At 48.8% G+C, this 21,148-nt stretch overlaps 4 protein-coding genes across 11 annotated transcripts in view; 3 read left to right on the top strand and 1 right to left on the bottom strand.

Annotated features, from left to right (window-relative positions):
* The first annotated feature begins 32 nt into the window (after positions 1 to 32).
* CUNH1orf56 (chromosome unknown C1orf56 homolog) lies at positions 33 to 2,123 on the top strand. The gene is made up of 2 exons (XM_032397087.1): positions 33 to 1,093; positions 1,890 to 2,123. The coding sequence occupies exons 1-2, from the start codon at positions 44 to 46 to the stop codon at positions 1,908 to 1,910; spliced, it is 1,071 nt and encodes a 356-aa protein (XP_032252978.1). The 5' UTR covers positions 33 to 43; the 3' UTR covers positions 1,911 to 2,123.
* A 91-nt stretch (positions 2,124 to 2,214) lies between these two features.
* CDC42SE1 (CDC42 small effector 1) lies at positions 2,215 to 10,442 on the bottom strand. Its single transcript, XM_032397070.1, has 5 exons — positions 10,318 to 10,442; positions 6,726 to 7,040; positions 6,074 to 6,184; positions 5,274 to 5,362; positions 2,215 to 4,764 (listed from the first exon to the last, which is right to left on the bottom strand). The coding sequence occupies exons 2-4, from the start codon at positions 6,777 to 6,779 to the stop codon at positions 5,288 to 5,290; spliced, it is 240 nt and encodes a 79-aa protein (XP_032252961.1). The 5' UTR covers positions 6,780 to 7,040; positions 10,318 to 10,442; the 3' UTR covers positions 2,215 to 4,764; positions 5,274 to 5,287.
* Positions 9,880 to 17,516, top strand: MLLT11 (MLLT11 transcription factor 7 cofactor). Of its 3 annotated transcripts, none has more exons than XR_004298469.1 (3): positions 9,880 to 10,047; positions 11,273 to 11,434; positions 16,190 to 17,516. XR_004298469.1 is itself a non-coding variant. In XM_032397069.1 (2 exons), the coding sequence occupies exon 2, from the start codon at positions 16,196 to 16,198 to the stop codon at positions 16,463 to 16,465; it is 270 nt and encodes an 89-aa protein (XP_032252960.1). In that variant the 5' UTR covers positions 10,919 to 11,434; positions 16,190 to 16,195; the 3' UTR covers positions 16,466 to 17,516. The 3 variants fall into 3 exon arrangements, 1 of the variants encoding a protein (XP_032252960.1); XR_004298470.1 differs by lacking the exon at positions 9,880 to 10,047 and adding an exon at positions 10,546 to 10,564; XM_032397069.1 differs by lacking the exon at positions 9,880 to 10,047 and having other exon boundaries at positions 10,919 to 11,434.
* Positions 17,517 to 17,971: 455 nt separating this feature from the next.
* GABPB2 (GA binding protein transcription factor subunit beta 2) overlaps positions 17,972 to 21,148 on the top strand; it is a 28,698-nt gene continuing 25,521 nt past the window's right edge. For all 6 annotated transcript variants that reach the window (XM_032397080.1, XM_032397078.1, XM_032397075.1 and 3 more), the window contains exon 1: positions 17,972 to 19,087. The gene's annotated coding sequence lies outside the window, so the exon portion shown is untranslated. The remainder of the gene's footprint in view (positions 19,088 to 21,148) is intronic.

Raw genomic sequence — 21,148 nt, 5'->3', positions numbered from 1 at the left:
CACCCTCGCTGGCCTCCCACTCAGCCGCACACCGGCCGGCCCCATGGTCCCCGCCGCCGGCGCGCTGCTCTGGGCCCTGCTGCTGAGTCTGGGGCCCCGGGCGGCGGGGGCCCAAGGCCTGACTTCCACCGAGACGCAGCGGGCCAGTCTCCGCTTCGGGGTCCCCATGTCCCGCCGCCCCCCGACCACCCTCCGGACCGGTGGTCCCAGGAGGATGAAGGTAACAATAGAGGATGAGGATGACCTCGGGGCCAGTGCCGACCGCCTGGCCGGCCCGGCTGCTGCGGAGCTCTTGGCCTCCACAGTGGCCACAGGCGTCAGCAAGTCGATTGTGTCGTCGGCCGAGGAGGATGAGTCTTTGGAAGAGGGGGTTGTGATTAACGCCAGAAAGAATAACATCACTGCAGCGTCTCTCAGCAGGAGTTACAATACAGCGAGGGTGCCCAGCTCAAGGTTTAAAGCAAATACCCAGGAGCCTGAGATCAGGATGTCTTCAGACCTGCCGACCAAAAGCTGGCAGCCTACTGGGGACACAATGCACCCTGACAATACCTTGAGCCAGTGGTCAACAGCAGGGTCCACCCCAAACCGGTGGCAACAGCCCTCGTACACAGCGCTACCACCTCCGGAGGATCTGCGGCTGGTGCTGATGCCCTGGGGCCCGTGGCATTGCCACTGCAGGTCGGGCACCATGAGCCGGTCCCGGGCCGGGCAGCTGCAGGGCCTTTCTGGGCGCCTTCGTGTTGGCGCGCTGAGCCAGCTGCGCACAGAGCACCGGCCTTGTACCTACGAGAAGTGCCCCTGCAACCGGCTTCGGGAGGAGTGCCCTCTGGACTCCGATCTCTGCTCTGACACCCGCTGCACCACTCAGACCGCCACCACCGCCGCCGCCACCGCCACCACCACCACCACCACCACCACCACCACCACCACTCCCATACCCCCCCTCAGCTCTAGAATCAGACCCACCCCCTTCCTCTTCTTTGGCCCCAGCCCCAGCCCCAGTCCAGCCCTTGCTTTTTGGAGACGGGTCAGGATCGGGCTGGAGGATATTTGGAACAGTCTGTCTGCAGTGTTCACAGAGATGCAACCAGTAAGTGTTTGCATGAGGTGTTACTTACCTCGTTTGGTCACTGATGCATAATATACTGGTTACTCACATCGTTAGCCACTGAGTCCACCTATTTCTTGAGCCACTGCTGGTTGGTTAATGGGCAATGTGTATCATTGGTCATGGGAGGATTATTGCCCAAATTGTGAAGATTAGAGATGTATCAACAATGCTTGATGCAGATAATAGATGTGGAAGATATTAATAGTTCTGTTTATTAATGCAATTTAATAGTAACAACAGCCAATATTTGAGGTCTTACTATGTGCACTTGACCTGGATCAATCCTCACAATGCTGTGAGGTAGAATTATCCCCACTTCACAGGTGAAGGAACAGGGATTTACAAAGCTAGTGAATGACAGTCACAACAGGATTGGTTGACCCTAGTGCTGATGCCCCTAACCACCACTATCCCAAAGAACCCCTGGGATTATTTCCAGCAATTTAAGAATTCTTCAGGAAGGATAGTCCTCTGCTTTACCAAATGAACTACCAAAGGCTCTGATTGGATAAAATATTCTCAATTGACAGGATTTCAGGAACTTTGGGGAGAAGGGAAGGACAATAAAATAGTATACGTGGTCTGTCGTTTTGCCAGTTTTTATCTTTCTCCTTGGGTATCCAATACCGTTCAGTATAAAAAAGAAGCATAAACAGGGGTCAGTGGTGCTGAAGGAATGAGGGCTTCTGGGGAGGGAGATGAAGCAAGGAAGGGAAAAGAATATAGATGTAGTTATAATATTTGCCCTTTTTCTCTATTTTGTTTCCTTACCCAGATAGAGAGAAACCGCAGGTAATGGCCACTTCATCCGCAACAGGTGTCAGCATCTCAACCTTTCCACCCCTTTCGATCCCAGCACCCATTGGATATTTTTAGTACAGAAAAACAAAACTAGAAAAAAAAATTGTTTGGTCTTGTGTCTTTTTACAGAGGTATCTGAGGGTGGAGACCAGAAATCTCTTGAACCTTAAAACTGAACTGTGTAACCAGCAGCATCGGGCCTGATCCCTTCCCTTGCCCCCAGCGTATTTTATACTCTCCCCCCCACCCCAGGACAAAATGTTGATGTTGCTCCTCTTCTTCATTTGCAAAGTTGTTTTTAAACAAGTGATTCTTTAAAGACTTGAAAAATCTCAGAAGAATGCCAAGAGGAGGGAACAGGAAGAACAGGGAGTTGAGCCCTTGAAAGATGATGGTGGTCTTCTCCTTGCCTCCACAATACTTGGCCTTCTCTCCTTGCAAAGGGTGATGTTGGCACAAAATTCCATGTCAGCTACTTTTTAGCAGTTACCTTCATCAACCATATTTATCCTTTGACCCAAAACATGCCTGTAGTGATTACTCTGTGACTATTTTGCTTAAACATTTTTTATTTGAAAAATGTATTTAAAAGTCCAACACATTTTAATATAAATTATGACTCTCAAACCCATTCCCATCACTTTTAAGTATTGTTCAAGTGATGGTAGCATACACGTTAGAAAAGGTGGCTAAAGGCAAGAGAATACCAAAGACGACTGTGTCCAAAGAAGAGGCGTTAGGACAAGGCGGAAGATCGGGGTGACCAGAGTCCATGCGTCCCCCATCCTTCTCCCCTATCCTGTGAACCCTTCAGATTGACTATAGCCCTCAGGCTATTAAGCTACTTTAGGACAAGATGAGCTACTTTCAGAACAACTAGGTAGATCGGAACAGTCAATTGGGAATGTATGACCAACCTTAGACCCTGAAAAGTGGCAGGAAATACACTGAAATTGGAACAAAATTAGAAGGTGTCACTATAGGTGGGGCAAACTGGATGGATGGTGGACTCAGCAGAGTGGATCCTAGTTCCCACCTTCCTGACCCCCCTCACCATCAAGATGCTTCTTGTTGCTGAGCTAATGAGAGACCCCCATCCTGTCTCAGAGCAGGAGGAGCTCACTGGTCATGTTCTGCCTTCCTAACCACCCTGCAAGGGAGGGGCCAGAAGAAAAAACACCTGAGAAGAAAAACTGCCTAAAGACCCTGCTCCTGCATTATTTTCCCACCTAACGCAGACTCTTCAGCCAGGTGGGGAGTGGGACCTGGTCTTCAGACAAAACTCCCTGAGTCTTATTTGTGTCTGGTTCTGGGACTGGGGCACAGAAATAGAGCTTAAAGTTTGCAGAGGATAAACCTGGGTGTCTGTGGCCCTACTGCTTTTCCTCTCTCCCTTCCCCAATCTCGCCATACTCTGTTCCTGCCTCCACACTGCAGGAACCCCTCCTGCAAACAAGAATGGAGAAGCACAGTACGCATCCATCAGGGACATGAACCCATGCAAGCACAAGCAACACACTGAATAAAGGACTGTTTCAGACATTATGTGCAGCCCTATAGAGCCTACTTTGCAAGAGGGCCTGGTTCATCTATGGCTCAGGCTTAGGATGAATAATGGGATGGGGGTAGGGTGGGGAAAACACTTTAAAGAAAAATACCTTGAGTCTAGAGCAGTGGCTCTCATCTGGGGGTGATTTTGCCTCCTAGGAGACACCTGGCAATATCTGGGGGCATTTCTGGTTGTCCTAACTAGGGTGGGCCAGATACACTACTGAACACCCTAAAATGCACAGGACAGTCCCCTATTACAAAGAATTATCCAACCCAAATGTCAGAAGTGCCTACGTTGAGAATCCTTTGCTCTAGAGGTATCCCTGCTCCCATGTGGTGAGAATCTTAAGATCCCTAAACTCACAGATGATTGTTTTCAACCTACCCTCTCAATCTCAATGGTTAGGAAGTCCACTCTGAGACACACCTCCTAGTTTTGCAGCATTCTGAGTTTCTCTCCAGATCCCTCTTCCTCCTCACCTGGGCCAGCAGGGAGATTGGCAGAGGGCAGGCCAGGTCCCCAAGACTTAAATGGGGTACCATCAGGTTAAGACCCACTTCTTACCTTAGCTCTCATTCAATGGGAAACAATAAGGTTCCTACTGGGGATGGGACTAAAGGTAGAGGTAGTAGGAGGGGGATAATTAAGAGAACTCATCTTAAGTTAAATTTTTAATTAAAAAAGAAAAAGATGTTGGAGAACTCACAGTGCTGCAGAAACAGGGTTAGAGGCCTACTAGACAAAGAGCTGGTAGTGGCAGATATCGAGGGACCGTGAGCTGAAGGTCTGAGATCTAAAGAGAAAGAGGAGACTAGGCAGTGGTCACCCTCCCATCCCCTGCTTGACCTCTGTTTCAGTTCATTCCAGGAGGAAAAAGGAGAAGGGCAGGGAGGTAAGGAGCTTCTCAGCAAAGCCGGCTTCAGCTTTGGTAATCTCACCCACCTACCCCATTTAAGGAGTTCCAGGTTAAGAGTTTAAAAACAGATGGCACCTAGACCGTCATTCAGGAGAAGGGAACGCCTTCCAGGTTCCCAGAAAACTCCTATCTCAGATCTGAGTGTCCAGGGCTTCAGCTGAGCTCCTCTGGCCAACCAGTAGTCACTTGGTCAGTCCTGCTGCCTTGAGCCCATCTCCAGGAGGGGCTAGAGCCAGAGGGAAGAGAGGGAGTCCAGCCCCCAAGCCTTCTGAGGCACTAATAGGCAGAGAGGGAAAAGAGGGGCCCTGGGGTCACTGGTTCGAGGAGGGGGCAGCATCTCTTCTGGGCTGGACATGGAACAGAGGCTTCAGACAGCAGAACCTGATTAAAAAAGAAATTGAAGAAGGAAGATAAGCCTCAAGGAAAACTGAGGCGTCAGGGAGAAGGCACCACCCAGTGCAGACTCTCAACTATTTCTAGGGTGCTCTTTTCTTGATTTCCGTCTGCACCTCCCTCTCTCTCTGCCTTTCTGCATCCGAAATTCTTTTTATTTTTATTTTTTTTTATTCATTTGAGACAGAGAGACAGAGAGAGAGCAGGAGCAGTGGGGAGAGGCAGAGGGAGAGGGAGAAGCAGACTCCCTGCTGAGCAGGGAGCCCAACGTGGGGCTCGATCCCAGGACCTGGAGATCATGACCTGAGCTGAAGGCAGAGGCTCAACCATCTGAGCCACCCAGGCGCCCCTACATCTGAAATTCTTGACTCCCCCATTGTAATTCCTTCTTCCTCCTCTCACCTCCCATTCTTGCAGAGGATAGGGGTTCTGAGGCAGGGCATCAGGATGTGTTGACGGGGGCTGGAGGTACTGAATGGGTTTCTCTAATCACTCACCATTTCTGTTGGAGCTACAATCCCCTAGAATTGCTCCATGGCCTGTCTCGGTTTCCCTTGGATCTCATCTGCTCCTGAACTGCACCTGTCTGTGAAAAAGCACATGTGAGACCCTCGTCCTAAGTCTGGATATTGCACAGTAAGTGATCGCCCCTGTGCCCTCCATGGAAGACGCTGACCCCATCTCCCTGGCAATAAAGTCAGTCTGAAAAGGTGAAAACCAACAGCCATTCTTCCAAGGGAAGTCTCAACGTATCCCTTCATACTGACTCTCCTGAGGGTGAGATAAAATGGGTCTCTGACTAATAAGACCTCTCACAAAGGACTCTCATATTTATCTGAGTTTCACGATTGGTGAAAAGCCTCCTTCACTATCTCCAGGCCCATTTCCCTTATTTTGAGAGCAGAAAAGAGTATTTGACATCATTTAGGTCAGGGGCGCTCAGCCTTTTTCCTGCCTCAACACACCCAGCCACGATATGACTTACTATGGCACTGGAATAGCAGTTCTTCATTAACAGGGTTTTGGTTGTTGGAGAAAGCCCTCCAAATAAGTCTTGAGTCATATATATCCCCCATCCTGATGAAGAACAATATGCTAATTGTAAAAATGAGGGAACCTAGGCCTGAGACCTGAAATGCCAGGTCTCAGGTTTATGCAGCTGGTGACCAGGACTAGAATCCTAGTTCCAGGATTACTTCCCCACCAAGTATTTACCATGTCCCCAGCTTACACTTCAGAAAAGGGGAAAGGTTCTAGGCCACAATCCCATATCAATCTCTCCCCATTCTCTTGTTACCATGGCAAGTCCATCTCCGGCCCCCATCTCCCCAGAGCCAATGTGAGTCAGGTGGACAAAATTCATTGGTTCCCCAATCATGGTCCGGTCAATTCGTCTCCTCTTCTTCTTCTGCTTAGAGAAGACAGGGGAGTTAGGTCTGAAAGTGGAAGAAGGGAATAGAGTCTTGAAAACCACTAGGGGAAGAGCTAACGGCCCAATGGGTAAAGGTATGTGGCATTACAACAGGGAAATCACTAGGGTCTGAAAGGCAAGTCTGGAACAATATAAACACAGAAAGGACACAGGGAGGGTGGTGAGGGCAGGGGCCTGCAGAGTGAATACTAGACAAAGAAAGGACATATCCAAGTCACCTCTGGCTGATGAGGAAACAATGGGGAAAAGTGACCGGCATTAAGTGCCACCTACAACCCCTGCCCAGCTCAGAATGGACAGAAACAGGAAGTGATAGCTAGGACGATTCACTTCCTCCGTCACCCAGTCCCCCTGGATTCCACGTACACACCTGCCTGGCCAGAGAGACTATCCTGACGGAGAGGGAAGCAAGCAGCTTGCTTTCTAGGCACCAGATCGTGGGTGGTGTGTCTGCCTCACAGGCCCCAGTAACTGACTTCTGTGAGTGCCGGGGTGGGGGTTGGGCCTGGGGACTCACCGGCTGGGGTTTCTCTACCACGCAGCAACCCAGTTTGTGCCAAAATTCACTCATGTTCCCTGATGGTTCCAGTTTCACTCCTCTGCCTGAGGCCCCAGAGGGCTCTTGCTCTGGTGCCTTGACTGCCCACTCCTCAGTCCCCTCAGGTGTAACGGCCACCTGGGTCTGCTCAGCTGCACGGGTCTGGGGACAGCAGAGTCCAAGGTACCCTTGGCTGGGCGGGGAGGGTCAGCGTCTCGGACCCTGAGGGGCTAGCAGGGCCGGTGCAGGGTGCGCAGGCGGGCACGAGGTTATGTCTTCCTCAGACGCAGAACTCTGGTTGAGCAGAAAGTAAAGACAGAAGAAAGTTAGTGCGAAATCCCACCTCTACCACCACTCCCTCCTTGAGAAGCCCCCTGATGAGCCCAGGTCTTCTCGTTCTCCCTCAAAGTCCCGAGTCCTGCACCCAACACTAACCCCTCCAAGCATAAGGACCTCACAGTTTGACTCCCAGAGAAAGGAAAAGATCCAGAAGGGCACCAAGAGGTAGTGGAGCAGTAGCTGCTGGAACCAAGGGAGAGGAAGGGGACAGAAGCATTTAGGGTGAGGATGGGAGGGGCCGAAGGATGGCGGCAAAAATGAGCAAGCCCCACCTCCCTTCTCCCTGGGTTTAGGGCAGAGAGGGAGGGGCAGTTCAGTGACTCTGAAGAGGAAATGGTGGTTTTTCGTTCTCACAAACAGGGCCTCCGCCCTTGTCCCTCCCTTTTTCCTTACCTTACCCTGAACATCTACATTTTCTTTTTTTTTTTTTTAAAGATTTTATTTATTTATTTGAGAGAGAGAATGAGATAGAGAGAGAGAGCATGAGAAGGGGGAGGGTCAGAGGGAGAAGCAGACTCCCCGCCGAGCAGGGACCCCGATGCGGGACTCGATCCTGGGACTCCAGGATCATGACCTGAGCCAAAGGCAGTGGCTTAACCAACTGAGCCACCCAGGCGCCCAGAACATCTAGATTTTCTTTAAGACAGAGACCTGTCTGCTCAGGTTGCAGGTGACTAACTGCAGCAGGTTGGACCTCAAGTAAGACTTTTCCTACAGTGAGGAATTTCTTCCCTCTCTATTCCCTGCCCTTGCTCCTCCTCATTTCCCTCAGCTGAGATCCAACCTCTCTCAGAAGCTTTGAGAGCCTTCCTGAAGGCTGTCTCCAGTCTGTTTATCTGTGTCCCGTGTGTGCACTCCCGTGGCATGGCCGCATCTGTGCGCGTACCAGGTGCCATCCGTTCCCCGAGGAATCTTTCTCCGGCCTCCCCACCCTCCTCACATGTCCCATCGTGCCACTCTGCTCTGCCTCACACCCCGTAGGGCCCAGGCCTCCCCACCTGCCTCCTCCCATCATGCTGGGACCTGTTCTCTCCTCCCTCCTCACCACTTCCATTCCCAAGCTTCATCAGCCAACCAGACACAAGGAATGCTGCAACAGCGTTAGTGTCCAAGGAAGAACTTCCTCCCCTTTTCCTCCCTGCCAGGCAGGGTAGGGCCCATCTGGGTTTCCTCTGTGCTCACTGCACGTCCCCAGTCCTATGATACAGGCAGCCTCAAAGACGCCAAACAGGGCCGTTTCACGAATATTACCCTCTAGCATGAACTGGAATCTCTCTCCCTTCCGGGCCTGGAGCCCCGATGCTCTGGCACTCTAAACTGATCTAAGAACTGAGAGGATTTTTTTTTTTTTTTTTAATAGCTCTGGGATGAGGTCACAGGCACACTGAGATACAGCTTGAAGGGGAGAGAAGGACCCAGGAGTCTGGGCTATTGCTTACTTCCCCTCCCACCACTGGAGGGGAGGAGTAATGGGACGGGGCGGAAGTCAGAACACAGCTGTCCAGAGAGGGGAGCTGTGGTCAGTGGGGAAGTCAGTCAGTCACACGGTTTGTCGCAATGGTGGTGGTGGCGACTGGTAAGGGTTATAGGCGGGGGAATGAAGAAAACAATGAAGAATCAGAGGAAAGCCCCAACACCACCAGACAGAATGTACAGAGCGTGGACTCTCCCCCAACACCCCTTCTGAACAAAGCTGAGTGGACAGAAGTGGAGGGTGGGAGGGGAGAGGAGAGAAGAGGGGAGAAGAGAGGGAGGGAAAGGGGCAGCGGAGGGAACAAGGATGTTTCTGTTCCCTTTCCAGGGACCCGGCCAGAGCTGGGTGGAGGGAAAGCGTATGTGGGACTTGGCACGAAAGGGCCAATGATGATGAGAAGTGACCAGGAAATTCCATTCCCTAGGACATAGAACATAAGGATCTCTGAAACTTGGCAGTGGGGTCAGAGCGTGGAGAAGACTGGGCAGGGTGAATGTGGCAGTGGGGTGGGGGTGGGGGGCCAGGGCCAGAAAAGGAAGTAAGAGCAACCGGCTGCCACTCTCCTTCTTTAAAATATCTAGAGAAGAGTGGGCTGAGGAAAAATGAAGTCCTGGGCTGCTTAGCCCAGGAGGAAGAGGCATCCAAATTCATTGTCCACTATTTTAGTGTGCCGTGCCCCCACCACCCCTCCCAGCGGAGGGGAAGGGGCTGGGAAAACGGCAAGAGGAATCAGCATTAGACTGTGTAAGGCCATATCCTGACAGACAAGTAGCACTGAGAACTGGGCCAGAGTCCCAGATAGGAAGGGTGAAACATGGAGCTAGGAGACACCAAGGTCATACTGGGGCTTAGGAGCTTCCAAACTATAGTGAGTGAGCAGGAGGAGGGATGGCAGAAAGGTTCCAGAGAGGATGTACAGAGGTAGTTCCCGGGTCCTGTCCTAGCCTGAAACCGGTTTTCCCGGTCCCGCTGCCTTCAGCCCCAAGGCCTCCAACCCGCTGCCCGACAAGCCTTCACAAGAAGCAGCTGGAGAAAGAGAAAGAGAAAGAGAATTGAGAGAATAGAGTGGGCAATTCTGGCTCCAAGCCCGGGGCTGCAGCTGGTTCCTTGTGGAGACCTCCAGACATGGAGGGCTGCTGAGGGGCAGCAGAGACGTAGGGGGACACGCACTTTCCAGTCAAGTGACAGGCATCTGACCCAGCACCAACTGTGTCCTTCCCCCAGGAAAGGTCTTGTGGGGGCTTACGAGGAAACAGGGCTAGGCCCTAAGCTCCCTCCCCAGTGGATTCAGTCCCAGAGACTCCATGTCTGCCCGCTCCCCAACTCTACCCAGAAATCCTCTGCTCCTCCCAACGCTGAACTAGGACTGGGATCTCCCTGGGAATCTTTCGGACTCTGTCACTGTCTTCCGTGGCTGCTTCGGGCTCAGACTTAGCCCTTCCAGGGCCCCGCTGTGCTACACTCAGTCCCGCACACGCCACCACCGAGGTTAGTGAGTCTCCAGAACTTCTCCCCCTCTCGCCTCCCCCCGCCCCGGCCCCCCAGGCCCTTCCTGCCCTCTACTCTACAGCGGCCTCGGCCTGCGCGCCACACGAGCGGCGGAGTGGATGGAGACTGTTACTCAGGGAGCGCACCCCTTCTCCCACCGACCCAGCATCTCGGCAGCCCTGGCCTCCCTCCTCCCCCCAGCATCCGGTGCGTCTCCGTCCGGCAGGGCAGGCGGGGCGCGCGGGCCGGGGACCCACGCGGCGGTCTCACCTGCGGTGCTCCGGCATCGAGGCGTACGGCTGCAGCGGCTGCGGCTGCGGGTGCGGGTGCGGGGGAGGGGGGGCTCCCGCTCCGGGCCCGCCAGTGTGGGCTTCCCGGGCTGGCTCCGCGGCGCGGCGCGGCAGGGGAGCCGAGGGCGGGCCGGCAGAGGTGGGGCTGGCTCAGGGCGGAAACGGCGGCGACGCGATTACGAAACCCGTCCGGCCCGGAGCTGGGCGCACTGCTCCCCCCTGGACTGGTGAGGCACTGCACCACGCGGGGCCGTGGGAGGGGGCCTGGCAGCCCCCCGACGGCCGCCGCCCGGGCTGCGCGAGCCGGGGTCGTGGAGCCCACGAGGGGCTCTCCTGAGCCGGGCCCCCAGGCTGCGCTGCCCGCAGTCGCACGTCCCCTTTGCGCGCCAGGCATTGCGGGGCAAAACTAAGCGGAGCCCCCAAATCCCCCGGACCCAGCCAAGTTTAGAGATTCGCAGAGTCACCCCCCGCCCCCATACGCACACACACAACCCCCAGTCCTCTTGTGCTCTACCCAAAGTGGAATGGGGCTAGGTTTATTTACTCATTGTGAGGGTGCGGAGGCGAGTCGCAAGAGTAGGGATTGCAGGGAGGGGTGGAGGATTTTTCTGCTTCTCAAAAATAAAATACTTCGTGACTTGAAATCCATAAATTGGGGAATAAAGGGACACTCCTCTATTGTTATCTAGAGCTAAGCTTTTTAATCCATAAGCCTAAAATTAAGGGACAATTAACTGCTCATTCATTGCACCCCAGTCAGCATGGGGGTGCTGTAAGAGCTCGGGAATAATTGTGCCGACCAATAAGCCTACGGAGATGCTTTAATCCTGTCTCCCTCCCTAAAGTGTTCTGGAACCTATCATTTGAATTAGCCGAGTCAGGCAAGGAGGGGGCGGGGAGTCCTTCCGCCCTTCTTAGGAGGGGCTGCATTGCAGGGGGAGACTGAGCAGATAGACTCAGCCACAGAAGAGGGAGAGGGAGTGAGAAGACAAAGCCGTCAAAGCCCCAACAGCTTTTTCTCCAGCCCAGAGCAGACGCCGGAGCCCCCGAGATACTCCTTCCATCTTTGGAACACACCAGTAATTCACTGATAACAGGTAAACTGAATTGAGGGAAGGGGGGCAAGGGGCTGCAAAGATAGAAGAGCAGCTGCTTCTGGTTAGGTTGAAGACCCTAAATAAGGATAAGGTTGGGGGACGGCTCAAGAGGAGAGAAGGGGGCGCTATGAACAATGAGTAGTTTTTTGGTCCCCTTGTTATATCTCTTTGCTAAGATCTCCATCCTTGCCTTCTAATCCACAGACATTAATTTCTAACAATTTACATGGAGCTGTCATTTCTCAGCATTTATCTCATTTCAAGTATCTATTTTCCTATATTTTGTCTTATGTATTATCTTCAGTCGTTATCTGTACCTTCTTTTTCAAGCTATAATTTGTTTTACCTGTTTTTTGATGACTCTCTAGTCTTCCTGTATTGCTCCAGCCTGTACTTCCCTATATTTACTTTTTTTTTTCTGTAGTGTTCCACTGATGTGTCTACCTTCACCCCAAACTGATTTGTCTCCATAGGAGGGAATTTGGGGGAAGGGATGAGATAATATTGAAAGTAATCCTGACCTCTCTTTTAACAGTCTCCCACTCCCTATCTCAAACCTTTGCTCCAAAGAAAGAGGCCGCTTGAAGTAGGAAGGCGGAGGCCTCTATGTTGGAGAATTGCCTGATCCCATATTGAAATCAGTACAGCGCACAAAAGCTACATATGGTGGCAGATTCTGGAAAAGGAATGCTTATTTGCAGCTCAGTGGGAATAGATGGGGGGAGGTCATGGCTAACAGGAAAATCCAAGACCAGAATGAGGCAAATATAATGAGATGCCAGAGAGCTTCCATCCCCTCCAACCACCATCCCTTGTCCTCCTCCCCACCCCACCCCCCAAGGTGGCAGCATGACACAGCAAGGCCCTGTTGGGCAGGCCTTGGATTCCCACAGAGGGTCTAGACAAAGGGTATTTGGGTGTGTCTGTGTGGCTCAGAGAGAGTGTGTCTTTTTATACCATGTATTTGCTAATCATGTATCTCTAAGAATAGATGGTGATATTTAGAAATTACCTTTGCCTAAAACATCTGGATAATTTAAAATGAAGGACCGTTAGAAGTATTTATTGAGCGTATGTTGTGGTCCAAGCCCTTTAAGGAATGTAAAGAAAGATGAGGTATGGGTGGAGAACATTTGGGGAGGGGAAGAGAAAGCTTGCTGGAAAAGGGACCTCTTGCAAAATTTGGAGATTTGGGAATTAAATTTATACTATATTAAATACCAAAATTTCATTACTAATGAATGTAATGTAATGTAATGTAGATGGTATTTTAGTTTCAATTTTCTGTGTAGTCAATGTTCTTGACTTGATTTTAAATGCCATACATGCTTGTGTGAGTGTCTTTCTAGAATGCATTTGGTACTTTATGTACATGTCTCTGAGTCAATGGCATAGCCAGAAATTTTAGGCCTTGTGAGTTAATATTTCACAAAATTTCCTTTAGCATTTTTAATTGCAAGACACACTGCCAGACACTCAGGGATTGTTTGGACAATTTTTATATATACTCTGGTTTTAAGAAAAGGACTCAGTTTGTCAAAGAGCTTTTTCCCTCAGATTCTAGCTTGCTCTCTACTACCTTTTGCATTTTCATCATTCAGATCAGAGTCACAGGAATAATCAACACCTAATCCATTGAATATCTGTTCTTCAGGAGCAAGTTTTGAGAATATTGGTATAGGATTATATAAAACTGTGGACAACTATCTATGTGCAGCACATCAAAAAAAGACCAGATTGAGAATGAGACCTGGATCCAACTGGCTAGAAGGCTTCAGAAGTCACTAGATAATTTCTAACATCTTTTCTTTTTTCTTTTCTTTCTTTCTTTTCTTTCTCTTTCTTTCCTTCTTTCTAAATATACACTATGTTATAGCACAGAATGTATTTATTTATTCATTTTTAAAGTAATCTCTGCATCCAACATGGGGCTCAAACTCACAACCCCAAGATCAAGAGTTGCACAGTTCACCAGCTGAGCCAGCCAGGCACCCCGAACATGTTTCCTAGTTTTTGTTTTTTTTTTTTAAAGATTTTATTTATTTATTTGACAGAGAGAGACACAGTGAGAGAGGGAACACAAGCAGGGGGAGTGGGAGAGGGAGAAGCAGGCTTCCCGCTGAGCAGGGAGCCCGATGCGGGGCTCGACCCCAGGACCCTGGGATCACGACCTGAGCCGAAGGCAGACACCTAACGACTGAGCCACCCAGGCGCCCCACATGTTTCCTAGTTTTAAAATCCTATGGGCTTTTTCCCCCCATGATTCTATTTTTTAAAGTACATATTATGTGCCCAGCATTATACTAAGCTTGCTCTGGAGGGGACTGGTAAGGGAGGGGATATAAAAGAAGCCAGCAAGGTAGGCAAATAACTGGTAATCTTGGCGGGGGGGGGGGGGGGGGGAGAGGGGGGGGGGGGAGGAAGGAAAGAAACAAAATCAGAAAAAACAGGACAAAAAAAATCCCTGTGGTTAGTCAGTAGTCAGTAACACTGATGATTCCTGAGGTTTGCATCTTGGGATCTCTGTAGTCCCAGACTGAAGCTGGAGTTGGTAGGCTGAGAGGTACAACCATTTTTTTGTACCTCTCTTTCTGTACACGTCTCTGCAAATTACTGTGGAGATGATCAGAGCTGAATATCATAGGATGATGACCTCACCTTTCTAACATGCTCCCCCACCCTGTTCCAGTCCCCACATAACCCTCCTTCTTTTTTTTTTTTTTTAAAGATTTTATTTATTTATTTGAGAGAGAGAGAATGAGAGAGAGAGCACATGAGAGGGGGGAGGGTCAGAGGGAGGAGCAGACTCCCCGCAGAGCAGGGAGCCCGATGCGGGACTCGATCCCGGGACTCCAGGATCATGACCTGAGCCGAAGGCAGTCGCTTAACCAACTGAGCCACCCAGGCGCCCACATAACCCTCCTTCTAAGCAGCTTCTCTGCTGAGTAATGCTCAGTTCCCAGGGTTTATTTTGGAGTCTGAACCTCAGAAGAGAAAGAGCAACTGACAATTGGCTTTTAACATTAAAAACATCCTAGGCTACCCACTTGTTCTAAGCCCCTACACTCACACATAACTGTGCTCTAGATTAAGACTTTGTTTTTCAGCCTTAGTTGAGATGGTTCACATTACCTGGGGTTATAGAATTTCTATAGTGTAGTGGTTATCATGTTTGCCTAACACATTTTATGGAGGCAGTTAGGAACCTATCTAAGGCCACTATTTAGGACCCTCAAGGTCTGGTAGGAGCCAATGGAGTGTGCTGGGAGGAAGGCCTTTTAAAATGGGGGTTTTATTTTTGGAGGCAATGGAATGTTCTTTCTGCTTCTTTGGGAACATTTCAACTAATGCTTTGGCCCCTTCCCTTGGCTAGTAACCAGCAGGGTGCAGGAGGTATAATAGTCATATATCAGGATGTGGGTGGGATGAGCAGGAAAGGTGTTAGGAGCACTCGTTAAAGCATGGAACAGTATCTAATCCTGACAAGGGACTTTCTCCTTCCAGTCTAAGCTGTTATTCTCCTTACCTGGAATTTCCAATCCATTTGCTCTCAGGTATAATCTAGCATTGGGATTAAGGAAAAAAGGTCTTGTTATAGCACAGGAAAATTCTTTTAGCACCTGGGTTTTGTTTTGAAGGAGAGGTAGGCTAGAGAGAAATATAGGCTGTTAAGACTTACCTATGGGCTAATAGATGGGGGGTGGCAAGTTATGGATTGTATTAAATAGTGAGAGAAAATTACAGTTTCGAATGTCTTTTGTGTGCAAAGCCCAGCACCTATGAAGAAGGTATAAAGTAGACTGGTTTTTACCTTTAGAGAAACTGTTTCTTGCAGGAGAGAAACTGTCCCTATACAAGACACATAACAGTGATCTGTAGCCCCAAACTGATAATAGGTAAAACTCTACAGGGTTTTGGCAGAGATGCTGGAAGATACAGGGTAGAGGGAGCTGAGTAAGTTTAAGGAAGACCTCCTGGAAAGGTGAGTTTATAGTAGGGTTTAGAAGGCAGGGAGGAAAACAGAAAGCAGAAATGTCATGGAAGCCCTTTATAGAGGTACCTATTAAGCCAAAGTCAAGAAGAAGTTGAGGATTTACTAACATAATAAGGATTCAGGGGAAAGATTCCTCTAAGGACTTGAATACTTCTAGGGACTCCTCCAGTAGTCTTGAAACTTAGGTAGTTATTTTAAGATGGAGAGTAGAGAGGAGCTTTCAGGTTGGTGAAAACATGTGGAGATGTGGGGAGAGCGGTATACCTGGAGAGGGCATGGAAGCTCTGCACCCTTTCCCTATATCCCTGGCCTTGTGCATCTCTTCCATCTGCTGTTCCTGAGTTACAGTCTTTTATAATAAACTGGTGATCTAGTAAGTAAAAAAAAAAAAAAAAAAAAAAAAAAAGATGGAGAGTAGAAGAAAAAAGCAGAGAGTAGAGAAAGGTAAGCAAGAGAGGAATGAGCATAACTAGCAGAGAATGTGCTACTGCTAGGAAGGTTGGGGCCAAATTCTAGAAAGCCTTGAAAACCAGACCCAAGATTGACGTGAAGGAGTAGGCAGTGAATTAAGTCATTTCAAGATGGGGAGAAGTTAGGAAATGGTAGAAAACCATCATAAAGGAAGAGGTCCCAAAGCTTGTTCTAGGGAACTTGGATCATGTACAGAGGCAAATGGGGATGTAAAGTTTTTAAGTAAGGAAAGGCCATGGGCCATGAAGAGGTTGCTGTAGCATGAAGACTAACAAGTGGTTTCTTTCTAGGAAGTTATGAGGGACCCCGTGAGTAGCCAGTACAGCTCCTTTCTTTTCTGGAGGATGCCCATTCCAGAACTGGATCTGTCGGAGCTGGAAGGCCTGGGTCTGTCAGATACATCCATCTACAAGATCAAAGACAGCAGCGCTGGCAAAATGACCGGGCAAGCAACTGGAGAACAGGAGAAAAACTCCGAAGGCGATGCCCTCCTTGAATACAGCACCTTCAACTTCTGGAGAGCTCCCATTGCTAGTATCCACTCCTTTGAATTGGACTTGCTTTAAGCCCAAGACTTCTCTCTCCCACCACCTTGCCCTCACCGTCTTCCCTTTCAAGCCCCTTCCTTTCCACCCTTTTCTCCTATTAATCTTGCTCCCTCCCCTCTATTGTGTTGAGGTGGTGCTGATGAATCTGCCAGAGTTGTGTTGTATTTATTTATTTATTTATCTATTTATTTATCTATCTATTTATTTATCTATCTCTCTATCTCATCAGTTTCTCTCAAAAGCCCTTAAGCCACAAAGAAAAGGGTTCAAGCGATGGAGTATTGGATCACAGGGATTCCTTCTTTCCCCTCCCCAGATACTAATTCCAGATAACAGGCCTGGTGGGGGCACCAGAGAGTAGTACAGTGGTACAAAATGGAGGACCGATTTTTTACTTCATTTTAATCAGCATTAGAGATTGCTCAAACCTAATTTCCTGCTCTGTATCAGTAAACACAAATCTTTCTTCCAGAGTTGATGAAAACCTTATAAGTTTTAATTTGAGATTATCTGCTACAAGACAGTAGGATTTCTAAAAGGCTAAGGTGATAAGTCTCTTGCTATTTGATCCTGCTCCTTGTAATACACTTTTTCTCAGAGAAATTGGGGGTAGTTAAAAGTATAAAGCAAGAGGAAATAATACATCATGGAAAATTAAAATAAGGGAAAGCATTGACTCATTTCAGAAATAACCACATTCTCAAAAGGGTGTTCCTCCTTCAAGCCTACTCACTTTATAACTTTGCTCCTAACTGAAAACTCTGAGGAAAATGACTCCAATTTCAACTCTTAAGATGCAATCTTACTGAATACTATGATAATTTGTAAGGTTTTGATTCTGTTTCTAAAAGGCATAGGGTTTGGCCTTTAGTGTTTTAGTCTTGCCCTTCATCTGCAATGTATAATACTCATCAGCGGGCCTCAGGCACAGTTCTTCAGCTACCTTGAGACCATGAAATAATCACATTATAACCCTACACCTTGTCCCCCCATTCCTTCCAAAATTATTGCTGATTTGTGCTGCCATTTACTCATTTCTTTAATAAAGACATTCAATCCCAGGACTGGATTCTAGTTTTCTCTCTCTTCAAAGAGAAGTAGTATAGATCTCCGAAATTAGCCTTGCTTTCCCCTTCCGCTAAGAAGAAAGCTGCAACCACTTTTCTGCTTGCCCACTGGCTACCAAAATACCAAGGTAGTAATTCTAGATGCCTCAGAAGACACCTGTGTTACCAAATATGCTCTTCATTATCTTAGTCTAGGTGCCTAAGAAACTAATTCACCCAAATATGTTTATCTGCTTATTTACAACTCGTCTCATTAAAAAACAAAAAACCGGGCGCCTGGGTGGCTCAGTTGGTTAAGCGACTGCCTTCGGCTCAGGTCATGATCCTGGAGTCCCTGGATCGAGTCCCGCATCGGGCTCCCTGCTCAGCAAGGAGTCTGCTTCTCCCTCTGACCCTCCCCCCTCTCATGTGCTCTCCCTCTCTCATTCTCTCTGTCTCAAATAAATAAATAAAATCTTTAAAACAAAAAACAAAAAACCCCAACTATTTGAACTTACAAATAGAGGATGTAAACAGGAATGAAACAAGATTCTGACTCTCAAAAAGGGAAGCCGTAAATATCAAAATGGATCGAACATGGGCAGTATGCCGTAAATACTTTAAAGATGACACTAGCAAGTTCAGAAAAGAAGGTAGACGCGAAAACCTTAGGCTTTGAAAGGCCCACCATAAACGACAAAAGCCAAAATCTTAATAAAGAGTGGAGCCATGACGTGTCCTTTCCAATGTTCACTTATTTTTGAAGGGCTTCTTTCCTGATTTCTCGCTGCCCTTAGTTAGTGGCCACGGATGAATGAAGATGGCAATCAATTGTTTGGTATGTAAAATGTGTAAGTGGATTTGCAAACTCATGCTGTATCCCCTTTCAAGCCTCTAAAAAGAAATGAATCCATTATCTGGTCCACGGTTCCGGGGTCCTTACATTCATGCTGTAAATTGGAAATACAACCGTCAGGGCACCAGAGTTTAATTCGAGCGCAAAGCCGGAGATGTCCCAACAGTTTCACCCGAGGTAGAGACGGGGAAACAAGGTTTTCCCGTCAACCTTAAAGCCGGCCCCCAGACAAGCTACCAAAACCGCGCAGGACCCAAGCCGACTCCAGTTTCTCCTCGACACGTCCCCTAAGTTCTTGGCGCCGAAGGTGTCGGGTCCGTCCCCTACCGGAACTATAGGACACGTAAGACGCGTAATCAACAATCCTCCGCCTCGTAAAATAGTCCCGTCTGGTTTATCTTGGATACACCCTTTTCCACCACAAAAAGCCTTCGATGGAAAGAAAATGAGCTTCGGAGGTGCATCGCTCTTCTGTTCGAATGTAAATGTGGGTTTTCTGATCATTTTCTCCTTATAGATCCCTCCGCCAAAAAGTGTATTAGCTGAGTCTTCACTTCCGGGTCCGCCATTTTGTTGCCTCCATTTCTCCACGAGGGGGGGTTAAAGGCCCCCAAAATATGCATATATGAAAAAGCCAAAAAGTAACCGTCAGTGACAGGGAGTCTTAACTAGAGAAAGAAACGGAACCAAACTGGCGGGCTCGGTGAAAGCGCGGCCGGCAGCGTCCCGGACGAGGAGGTGAGAGGGAAGAAGATGTGTGGACTCTGGGGGGCGTCGGGGCTGGAAGGGAGACTGCCGTGAGAAGTTGTACCGCATCCCAGCCCAGCCCCGGACTTCTGGGTGCAGACGGAGCGGCGCCCCTCCACCGGCGGGGGCAGCTCGGGGAGGGGGATGAAGAGGAAGGGGATGCTGCCGGGAGGAAGGGGAGGGGACTGGGAGGTGAAGAAGGGGGTGGGTGTAAGACCTGGGGCTGGGGAGCTGGACCCAGGGAAGCGAGGGCCACGGAGGTGACCGCCAGGGGGCAGCCCGGAGCCCGGCCGGGGGCTGCCTCCCTGGGCTGAGGCCTTGGCTCCTTGTCCCATTGTCCCCATTGACTCTTCTTCCAGAAAGACAACGTTGCTGTTTGGAACTGGAGGATTTGTGATGGAGGAGAAAACGGGGACTCTCAATTCTCTGACCTCAGTAATAGCCTAAAGATTTTGAGTGAGCTCAGTAATCGGAGCAAGAGCAGTAAGGGCTCCGCCCCCAGTTGTTGCACAGTTGTTTGTACAGCTGGCGGCACGGTGGAGACGTGTGCAATAGAAAAAGAAAAAAAAAAAGGCTGTCAGACATGGACTCTTCAATTCCATTTCTCCTTGTTAGCTTTCACCTGTTCTCACAGATTTCCTTGAGCCAGCAGAGATTATCCCGTTCTTGTCTCTCTTCCCAGAAGTACTTCTTTCTCTCTTAAACATCTGTAGAAAAGGACATTCTGTGGCTTACCTCCAACAATTTAACATTTTTGGCCGTCTGGGACCATATTTTCATCGTGCCATTTGACCCACCCAGTCCCATAGAGATGTTCTTAAGCATCTATGTTCATACACTCTTTGAAACAGTGAAACAGAACTGCCCCACCCAAATTCTTATATCAACAAATGTAATTACTCTGTGATAATAGAGTACTTTGTTGTCAAGAGCTCAAGCCCTTCATCAGTTATTAAAACACACTTATTCAGAGTTCTTGTATGTTTGTTTGGGGAGTGGGTGCTTTGTTACTTTATCCATCTCCAAAATCCTAAGAGACAAGTTAGATCAGATTTTGTTTTTTCACTTCATATATAGAGAAAGTAGAGGTACATCCAGTAAGGAAGAATGTTTTCCCTGTGTTTTTAATAATCAGGGAGCTTGAAAGTGTCTCTTGACCTTGGCTACATCTCGTCCGGTGGATGTTGTCAGCGTTTAAGTAGGATATGGGAGAATGGCACATAATCCCCCCCAAATGCTGTTATATTAAAAATACATTTTACTTCTACTTCGGAGAGATGCTTCAGGTTAACTCAGAAGAGTGGAGGATGGGGAGAAAAGAACCTTCAACACATTTCTAGGAGACCTTTTTTATATCAGGTGATAAATATAACACGCTACTTACATTCTAATCCTAAAGTTTAACTGTATCTTTGTATAGTAAGAAATAAGACTTTCCGGGGCGTCTGGGTGGCTCAGTCGTTGGGCGTCTGCCTTGGGCTCAGGTCATGATCCTGGGGTCCTGGGATCAAGCCCCTCATCGGGCTCCCTGCTCCGCAGGAAGCCTGCTTCTCCCTCTCCCACTCCCCCTGCTTGTGTTCCCTCTCTCGCTGTGTCTCTCTCTGTCAAATAAATGAATAGGATCTTAAAAAAAAGAAAGAAAGAAAGAAGACTTTTCATGGCCTATTTAAAGAATGGGATGACAAATCTGGGTCAGTTGCCACTTAATGGTACTGATACATGGGCTCACAAATCTGATTAAAGAAAAGTGGGGGCGCCTGGGTGGCTCAGTGGGTTGAGCGTCAGACCCTTGATTTTTGTCTCAGGTCATGATCTTGGGGTCGTGGGATCAAGCCCAGTGTCAGGCTCTGCACTCAGCGCAGAGTCTACTCATCCCTCTTCCCCTGCCGCACCCCACACTGGCTCTCTCTCTCTCTCAAATAAATAAATAAAATCTTAAAAAAAAAGAAAAAGAAAAGCAGGGTTCCTGGGTGGCTCAGTTCGTTAAGCATCCAGCTCTTGATTTTGGCTTAAGTCATGATCTCAGGGTTGTGAGATTGAGCCAGCCTCAAT

This window comes from Phoca vitulina, unplaced genomic scaffold, assembly GCF_004348235.1.
Source record: "Phoca vitulina isolate PV1807 unplaced genomic scaffold, GSC_HSeal_1.0 scaffold96, whole genome shotgun sequence".
Lineage (NCBI taxonomy): Eukaryota > Metazoa > Chordata > Mammalia > Carnivora > Phocidae > Phoca > Phoca vitulina.
This window is presented reverse-complemented; position numbering and strand designations above follow the sequence as displayed.

Excerpts from the sequence above, each read along its gene's own strand:
- CUNH1orf56 (XM_032397087.1), top strand. The coding sequence starts at position 44 with ATGGTCCCCGCCGCCGGCGCGCTGCTCTGGGCCCTGCTGCTGAGTCTG. Across the intron at positions 1,094-1,889 it reads TGTTCACAGAGATGCAACCA|ATAGAGAGAAACCGCAGGTA; the intron begins GTAAGTGTTTGC and ends TTCCTTACCCAG.
- CDC42SE1 (XM_032397070.1), bottom strand. The coding sequence starts at position 6,779 with ATGAGTGAATTTTGGCACAAACTGGGTTGCTGCGTGGTAGAGAAACCC. Across the intron at positions 6,185-6,725 it reads TGGTAGAGAAACCCCAGCCG|AAGAAGAAGAGGAGACGAAT; the intron begins GTGAGTCCCCAG and ends TTCTCTAAGCAG. Across the intron at positions 5,363-6,073 it reads CCGGAGATGGACTTGCCATG|ACAGGTGCAGTTCAGGAGCA; the intron begins GTAACAAGAGAA and ends GCTTTTTCACAG.
- MLLT11 (XM_032397069.1), top strand. The coding sequence starts at position 16,196 with ATGAGGGACCCCGTGAGTAGCCAGTACAGCTCCTTTCTTTTCTGGAGG.